The 9,615-nt window shown below is 43.1% G+C and overlaps 1 protein-coding gene and 1 pseudogene across 1 annotated transcript in view; both read right to left on the bottom strand.

The window, feature by feature from the left end:
• EXOC6 (exocyst complex component 6) overlaps positions 1-7,713 on the bottom strand; it is a 221,582-nt gene extending 213,869 nt beyond the window's left edge. The window contains exon 1 of the mRNA XM_077779797.1: positions 7,617-7,713. Within this exon, the coding sequence (XP_077635923.1) occupies positions 7,617-7,702 (86 nt within the window). The 5' untranslated portion in view covers positions 7,703-7,713. The remainder of the gene's footprint in view (positions 1-7,616) is intronic.
• LOC144244694 (chromobox protein homolog 3-like) lies at positions 320-4,925 on the bottom strand (annotated as a pseudogene).
• Positions 7,714-9,615: the final 1,902 nt, after the last annotated feature.

Genomic DNA, 9,615 nt, shown 5'->3' on the forward strand with positions numbered 1-9,615 from the left:
AGGCATATAGGAGTTAAACACAAATTCTGACTGAGTAACAACTGTGAAGACACCCCCAGCATTTAGAAAAGGTGTTCTCTAATGCAGGGGAATAATATGCCATGGTCTCAAATATTCTTTTCTGATAAAGGAAGCAACTACAGAAAGCTTTTATTTGTTCAAAGTAGCCAGTGCTGGAGATGCAAAGAACCCCAACAACACTCCCAATACTACTCAGAAATGAACAGATCAAACTTGATTTTCATTAGCATGTTATTTCTTCACACTAATAAATCAAAAAACTAAGACCCAGATGCCATATATGTGCCAACACAAAGAATTACTGAGATGCATCTTCTGGACAAGAATGGCAAGTTAGTCTCTCTTCATAAAAAACAATTACAACGTGAGGACATTTCATATTTGCATCTTTTGCCAGCACCAAGTCCTCCTCTTTTTCCATTTCATGAGAAACATGAATTCTCCACTGCTGTCTGTGGCACCGATTTTTCCTTCAGGATCAAGCGCTTTGGCAAAGCCTCTTGGTTCAGCAGCAGAATCTCTTTTCTTCTTTGACTTGCTATTGTCAGATCCACTGTCAGATAAAGATTTTCTGTTTATACCATCTTTTTCTTTGCTAGCTTTTTGGGAATTAAGAAATACTGCAATTGGGGCACCTGGGTGGCTCAGTCGGTTAACCATCCAACTCCTGATTTCAGCTCAGGTCATGATCTCATTGCCCATGGGATGGAGCTCCACATTGGGCTCTGTGCTGACAGCCTGGAGGGCGCTTCGTATTCCCTCTCTCCCTCTCTCTCTCTGCCCCTCTCCTGCTCGCTCGTTCTCTCTCTCAAAATACACACATAGACATTGTTTTAAATTTATTTTTAAAAAAGAAATCCTTCAGTTAACTCTGGCCAATCTAAATTTTCTTCAGGTTCCCAAGCGTTGTCAGCATCCGTAAATCCCTGCCACTTCAGGAAATACTCCACCTTTGATTCACTACATGTTGGTCCAGTACTTCTTCCACCACAAATTCTTCTGGCTATACCTCTTCTACTTTTTTTTTCTCTTTCCAGAATGAAAAGAAAGTTTTTGCAATATGGTTTTATTGGAGGCCCTTTTTTTACTGCAGACTTGAAGGGCCTCCAAGCTGTTCTGGGTCCGGGGTCTCCCATGTCCCCAGCTTGGGTTGCCTCGAGCTCCAGCCACATCTGAGGGGGTGGCCCTGGGGAGCGGCACCAATACTACTTTTTTATTTGCTTATTTCTAGCTCCCTTCACTAAAACACAAGGTCCCTGTGAGCAGGAATGTCCAGGTCTTCATCTTGCTGTATCAATAGCAAGACCACTGACCATCCTAGACCCTTGCCTGCCCCACTATAAGTACTCCATAAACATTTATTTATTGAGTGAATGAACAAACGAGTGAGTGTGCATTTACTATGTATGACGCATTACGTTAAATACACTTCATGCCTGGGGGCACCCGGGTGACTCAGTAGGTTAAGCGGCTGACTCTTGCTTTTGGCTCAGGTCATGATCTCACAGTTCCTGAGATCAAGTCCTGTGTGGAGCTCTGTGCTGACAGTGCAGAGCCTGCTTGAGATTCTCTCTCCCTCCCTCTGCCCCTGCCCCTGCTCACACATATGTGTGTAAGAGTGCATGTGCATGCCTTTGTGCCCACTCTCTCTCAAAATAAACTTTAAATACATACATACATACATTTCATCCCTACTTGATGTAATCCTTTCAGTAGCTCTACTAGTAATTATAGACACAAAATTCGAATCTACATCCTCTGACTCCAGAGCCCACTCACTTCAGCAGTAGGTAAACAAAACTGTCCCCCTGGTTAGGATACTTGGTTCCCAGGTATAAAATGTTTTTCAGCTTTTCTCTTGTGTTGCACTGAAGATCAAACAGCTAATGCTGTCATTTAAATGTTCAACAGAAACTGGGCAACTACGCAGCTCACTGTCAACGGGGACCCTGTGCTTTCCTGAGATGCTGCAGACACGCAGGCCTCAGTCACAGTCAGGCCCACATTGATTCATGAACAGTTTCTCTGGACTCCACGTTTTATCCACAGCACATGGATTAAATGCAGTGATGATATTACGTTTGTATAAAATATAAGCATCAGTAAATATAGTTTTGAGAAAAGGATGCCTCTCTCCTCTGAATGTTATACAACCAAGATAAAATTTACATTACTCAGTATTTATTTCCCACTTGCACAAAATTTCAGGATGTTGTGAATGCTTGTTTACTTCAACATTCTATACATTTATTAAATTATACTGGAATATATAGCCCGGATGTAAATTAGACATAATAATAGCTAATATTTATTGAGCATTTACAATGTCCTAGGCAGGCCTTGTGCTAAGCACTTTGTATACATTAACCATTTGAGATGGGTTATATTATAATCCATATTTTAGAGTTTCAGAAACTAAGGCCAAAATCAAACATCCAATAAAACCCGGACCTTTGATGTTAATCAATATATTTAATGGGATAAGATTTAATAGAAATCTTACATTTCTGAAGGTATAAACAGCAAGAGCATTGTAGAATATCTACAGGTGATTTAACAAATTATATTTTTTTAAATCATCCCAAGATTTTATTGTGTATACGGTTTATGTTATGAGTTGGATTTTTTTTTAATGTTTTATGTCCCTTCCTAAAAGCATGTTATCTTCATTCCTGAAAACATTAAAGTCAAAGAAATAACAATATCCTGTTTGTTCTTAGACTGGTAAAACTTCATGGTCAGCTTTTGGAAAAGAGCCCGAGAGAGTCTGTGAATACAAGTGTAAAACAATTATGTTATCATAAAACAATTACAAAAATTTCTTCTGGTACGTCATCTTGTACAATTCCCTTTTCCTCCTATTTTTCCCAGACCTCTGTAAGGCCATTCTTTGGATACGTCCCCTTTCTCTATTTCCTACTAACTTTGCAGTGCCCTCAACCTGCCCTTATCTTCTCTCAGATCCAGCTATAGCAGTAAGACATGCCGTGATGTGTGAACCCAAATGTCTAACATACCTGCAGAACCCCAAGGCATAATGAGCCCAGGCAACCTCCAGGTTGGAGTCAGGACCCATGGGGTGGGGCAGGTCTAATGGGCAAAGCCTGGCAGCAGGAAGTTCTAGTGTGAATACAGTAAATGTTAGGAACTCTGTCACTGCCTTGTCCTAAGTCCATAATGGCCATCACTAATTTATCAGAATCATCTCCAGTGTAAGATTCGGGAAGCTGCTACTGAGGATTTGGAACTGACTTGCTCCTTGAGACCTACTGACCATCCTTGTTAAAGGACATTGGTAATGCTAATAAGACTAGTCCTAGTGGTTTCTGGGAGTGTGGCTCCAAACAGCCCTGAAGCCTACCAGGGACAAGCATGCCCCCCAGATGGAAGAGCTAGCAAGGAGCTGGACATATCTAGGCCAAATGGAGGGACTGGAGTGAAAGTCAGAAAACCTGAAGAGAGGGGCGCCTGGGTGGATCAGCTGGTCAAGCGTCCGACTTCAGCTCAGGTCATGATCTCATGGTTTGTGGGTTCAAGCCCCACATGACAGCTCAAGCCGAGCTGACAGCTCGGAGCCTGGGGCCTGCTTCAAGTTCTGTGTCTCCCCCTCTCTCTCTGTTCTTCCCCCACTCATGCTCTGTCTCTCTCTCAAAAATGAATAAACATTTAAAAAATTTTTTTAAAAAGAAAATCTGAAGGGAATGAGAAAATCCAGTGGAAACTGGCATACAGGTGGTAACGTGGTGAAAAGAGTTGTGCTCAGGGCAAAAGGGTTAGGGCAGCAAAACTAATTCCAGACCCCCCACCCCTGCTGGTGAGTTTCAGCCTACCAGCAATCTGAATACCCAAAGCCAAGCTATACTTGGACAACACAGGCACTAGCAGGAGACCTTTCCTGACATTTCTCCCATTTCTCCTAAATCCACTCACCATCTGCACAGCTAATCTCAAATTCTGCTTTTCTACCCTGGAATTTTATTCCCCAAATTCCCATTTTTGTAGCTGCCTGCAATGTCTTTAATGGATATTTCACCAGCAACACAAACCATGGAAAAACATAGGGTCTCAGCTCTCCCCTAAAACTCTCTCTCCTTTAAACTCAATACTATAGGCAGTTGTGCCATTTTACATAAAGAATGAAAAAAAACACAGGACCTCGGAATCATCTGATTCTTGTCCACTTTTCCACACACACAAAAAAGGAAGGCCAAAGGAGCAGACCCAAGGTCCCATTGGGGGAGTCAGGCAGGAGACAGGCTGGACTATCTGGGAGAAGCTTGCTGTGGGAGCAGCCAAGTCTGAAGTCAGGCAGAGGGGAATGCAGCTGGGCAAGACGGAAGAGACTGTGGACCAGACAGTCCCTAAAGACATGACACCCAGTCTCAGCAAACCCCCCCAACCCCTCGGGGAGAGGAGACCCATTCTGACACATGATGTGTGGGGCTGAGTGCTAGGAAACTTGCACACCCTGTGAAAGAAGAGCTGTTGAGTCTCCCTTCAATGACATGAGCAGAAACTATCTCTGAGTCCTGAGTCACTGAGCTCTCGGAGCTCACCTTGTTAGAGAAGGACACCCCACCTGGCTCTGACCTCAACACTGACCTTGAGCAGGGCACCTCAGACTCCCTACCTGGAAAACAAAATGGGCATGGGGAGGAAGCTAACAGAATGTTAAGATTTTAGGACAGAAAATGCTGGCTGATGCAGTGCCTTTCCTCTGTGACAAGGAAAAATGAACAGGAGAACTTTTAGAACTTCTCTCTCAGTTCCCAGGTACAGGGCTTTCCCTGAGAACGTTTCTCCCCTGTGTGGTCAGCCCCACCCTCTACTGTCCTAACCCTTCCCTCACTGTCTCCTCCAGGCCCTCGAGGCAGGGCCCGTGCAGCCGGCTGGCCAGTCGGCATCCGACCAATCCACCTTCCACTGTCTCTGCCTTTAGAGCTTGCAGCTATTCAAATACTTCCACCGCCTCCTATTCTTCCCTGAAATGATAACTTTCTCTCTCAAATGCCTCCTTCTTTCTTTTGCTTCACAAGGTCACTATTAGTTCGGAAGCTCATACAAATCAGTTCAACAAATATTTATCTAGCTACTCCGCTAGTAGAATCTTTTGCAGAAGACACTAAAATATAAGGAAGATACATTCCTGCTCTCAGGAATCTGTAGCTTGAAAACAGTTATAAAATAACAACACGCGTGCACGCACACAAATGTGAGAGTCAGAATAAATGCTCTGGATTCTTTGGGGGCTTCAAAGGATGGGCATTCACATGTGGCTGGGGGATCAGGAAAGGCTTCATAGAAGACACTATTTGAATCATGCCTTGCAAGGCAGGGCTAAGAGTGAATAATAATAGTAATAATAATAACAATAAGCTACGAACACAAGAGGAAAATCTCAGGACACGTTGTCAAATAGTAAACAACCTTGTTCAGCCAAAATGGAAACCTGTCTCAATTTTCCAACCCTGATACTTGACCACACAGCTGACGTGTTCTCTAAGAGCAGTGGAACGGAATAGTTGACACTGGAATATTGATGGCATGCATAGGCATGTATAGAAAGACATCAAATGTCAGCCTAAGAAGACTTCATCTCATTAAAGCAAAGATTCAGGAAAACTAACTTTGGTTAATATTGTCCCAGATAAAGTTTTACTAGGAGCTCTGTGTCTACCCTCCACATAACATTGGGGTGTTTTAGCTGTGCTCTCCACCCTTGCTCAATAACCCAGACGTGAAGTTACTAGTGGATTCTACAGGTCCACTCTGGTGGTGACAGGGCAACACCTGGAGAAGATATCAGTGCTGCCTCCCCTCTTGAGAGTAACACTGGGAGAGTGTTATGATGGCCAGATCTACACTGACTTTTTTTCTTTAGGAAGACCAGGTACAAGACTGGGGATATTTGCCCTCACAACAGAGGGTAGGAAAGCTCCAAGATCCAAAGCAGGAAGTCAGGTCCAGTATCACCAAGACTAGGGACAGTTCCATGGACGGATGACATATGTAGGTGTTGCCCAGGGTTGTGAGACCAGGGGAGAGGGTCAGAGGTTGAAGGCCAAGGGCTCTGAAGCAGCAATGGCAGCAGAGGCCACAGTAGCTAACACATGTCTTGGCTCCCTCACCTCTTGTCTTGTTTCCCTTTATACTTCTGATTTAGCCACCAGGCAAATGCACAAGTTCTAGAAGGTGCTGGTACAATATAAAGTCTGTTCCATATGGAAAAAATTACTGAGTTTCTCACTAGTAAAACAGCTTTGGGGGGGGCACCTGGGTGGATCAGTCGGTTAAGCCCCCGACTTTGGCTCAGGTCATGATCTAGTGGTTTGTGAGTTCGAGCCCGACGTCGGGCTCTCTGCTGTCAACACAGAGCCTGCCTGCTTCCCATCTCTGTCTCCCTCTCTTTCTGCCCCTCCCCCGCTCTCTCTCTCTCAAAAATAAATAAACATTAAAAAAAAAGGTCTGGTTTCTTCTACCTATTAAATAGGGTAGAAATAACCTGCCCTTCTTCATGGGATGTTCATGATGCTTGGATAAAATGAAATGTAAGGAAAAAATTGTAAGGAAGTTTATTTTACAACTGTACCTACATATTGATAACCCAAGAATCAACCAATAAAGAGCTATACCTTCCATACCCCCAACACTACCTTAGGCCCTTTGAAGAGATTCAAAATATATTTAAATGCAAAATCAAATTTAAATATTTGGCAGAAATTTACTCAGATTTAAACTGTAGTGTATTTTAAAGTAACTTGGCCCTGGACCCTTCCTGAGGATGAAGAGACAATACCTTCCCCCACAAATCCTTTTATTTAACAAATATTAGCCAACAAATATTTATTGACTGTCACTATCAAATTCAGTGATTGCCATTTCATTCCCACACTGATAAGTGTCAGTTACAGGTAGGCAATCAGAATGAGTTAAATTTTTAAAGCTGCTCTTTTAACATAAAGATACATGGTCTTTCATTTTAATCCTGATCTTGAAATGTGCAAATTAATCCCCATATTACCAAAGAAGCTATTTTTAAATCGTATGTGGAAAAAAAAAAAAAAAACCCATATCGGAGAGGTCATCACATCCCTGAGAGTAACAGCAATGAAAATAAACACTTAACTTTTTTTTCCCCTAAAACTCACATCCACCCAAACAGAAATTGGTTTCACTGACATGTCTAATTGTTCTCAATGTTTACCGCTAGGCGATATTTTAGAGAAAACCATTGAAATCTCATAAAATAAGAGGGGATATGTATTTGGAGATGGCCTGAGGCCCTCTTTGATCTCTCTCTTTTTTTAAATGAGGTTATTTATTTTTAATATAACCCTTTTTGATCTCTTGAAAGTCATTTCTATTCTTTAAACCTTGGGGTGACAGATCAGGAAACAAATATAATGCCAAAAAAGTAAATTGTTTATTGTAATTTCTCTAAAGATAAGAAAAGAGATACAGGTTTTGTATATACAGAATTGTAACTATTTTTTCAAAATCCACTTTTTATTCTGTTATAGAGAAAAGTACAAAAAAGAAGTGAATAAGACTGCCCAATCACCACGAAAGAAGAAACAAATATAAAGGAGTCCTACCTTAATGTCGCTTCAATGGGCAGCTCAAAAGACTGAATCTCAGCCACGACATTCTCATAGGTCTGATCTGGGTCTTCTTCCAACATTGTTCCACATGCCCCTGAGTTTCCAAATGCAGACATCCTATTGTGAGCGCGCCAAACAGTTGTAATTTATAAAAAGCAATGTGGGTTTTGTTATAATTATTATAAGCGTTCTCTGCTCACCCAGAGCAGCGGCAGAGGCTGAGCTCAGTCTGACTTCACGCTACCAAAATCTTTGCTTCCAAGAATGTTGCACAGCTGTTGCTGTCCAGTCTCCACTTATAACATTTTACTTATTATTAACCTTGACACAGTTCAGAAAGTTCCTGCCTGATGTCTGCTGCGTTTAGTTATTTGTTTCTCAAAGACAATGACTGCAACCTAATTCTTTGGTAAGAATTAGAACCGAGACATATTAAAAAAAAAAACAACCCTATTAACTACAATTGACTTACCACGGCACGTATTTTAGTATTATTTATGCTCAATACAGAATACAAGACCTCCTGCTAGTTACTCCTGCGATTACATCCTTGCCCACAAACCCAAGTAGGCAGCTTGTCCAGGAACAATGTAACCTCTTACAGGATATGATTTTGAGGTCACTGGGCCAGTTCCCTGGGTCCCCCTTGTGCTCTCCCTCTCCACCATAGTCACTGGTGTGTGTGCGTCCATTCACAGAGCCGTTCCCCGTTTCGTCCCCGGCTCAAATCCTCGCTAGGCACTTCTGCCTCACTGTGAACGAGTCTACCAGATCGCTTCTGCAGAACAGGTTTGGATGGAGAGGGAGAAAGTACAAAGATGTCAGGATGGGAAGGAGGCAAATTGCTGAGAAGAAGAAAGAATGCAGGAAATAAAGGCCCAAAATATCAAGGGCAAGTGTGGCCTACAGCCAGCCTCAAGATGGTCTAAAAATTAAATGGCACATATTTCCCATTACCTTTTTCATTAGATCTTCCTCAAGTTCAAGTTTAACCTCATGCTTCCTTGCCCCCTCCTAGAAAGTTGGTATTTAAAGGTATGGCTAGTGGGGCGCCTGTGTGAACTAGTCAGTTAAGTGTCGGACTTTGGCTCAGGTCATATCGCCAGTTGGAGCCCTGCGTGGGGCTCTCTGCTCTCAGCGCAGAGCCTGCTTCAGATCCTCTGTCTCCTTCCTCTCTCTCCCTCCCTCATTCGCTCAATATCTCTCAAAAATAAACAAACGAAAAAAATAAAATAGATACCTAGCAACAGTCTTCTATGTGAACCTATTTTTTAAAGATTTTCTCAGATTTTTAAATTTTGCTCTGTAAAAACAAGTAAAGTTATTTCCCCTAAAAATGTAGTGTTTATATAACCACAAGGCATATGTCATCAATTGCATCGATTTTTCACTTCTCCCTGCATCGCGTACCCTTGCCAGTACCTCACCAAGGGCACAGGGTTCTCCTCTGACCCAAGACCTTGGGCTTAGCCTGTGACTTCTGCTGGCCAACCATAAGGCACAGCTCTGAGCTCTGAGCCTAGGCTTTGTGAGGTCTCACGTATTTCTATGCGTCCTCATCCCCCTCCGCCATCACCTGGGAACACGTGCCCTAGCTAGCTTGCTGGTCCAAGGAGGATGAGAGACACATAAACTCACAAAACTGCAGGAAGAGGCACAAATTCCCATCCAGCAGCCGCAGCTTGAAGTGACACCGCCCACCCAAACCTGGGAGAGGCCAACCACGACCCACCGAGCCACAGACACAGGAGCGATAATAAAGTGACTGTGTCCACCAGTGAACGATGTGTCACGCAGCAGTAGCAAACCAGCACCGCATTCTTTGTTTGCTCCAGCCCCACACGCAGCTTCACCTCTCAGCCCCACCGTTCGTCCCCCACAGGATGGACAGATGCAACAGGGCTCCACCTAACACCTTGTCCCCCCAGAGGAAGTGGTGATGCTCTCCTTCAAGACTTGACATGGAACAGTGACTTTCCACCTTGTGTTAAGG

Source organism: Crocuta crocuta, unplaced genomic scaffold (genome assembly GCF_008692635.1).
Source record: "Crocuta crocuta isolate KB4526 unplaced genomic scaffold, BGI_CrCroc_1.0 scaffold170, whole genome shotgun sequence".
NCBI lineage: Eukaryota > Metazoa > Chordata > Mammalia > Carnivora > Hyaenidae > Crocuta > Crocuta crocuta.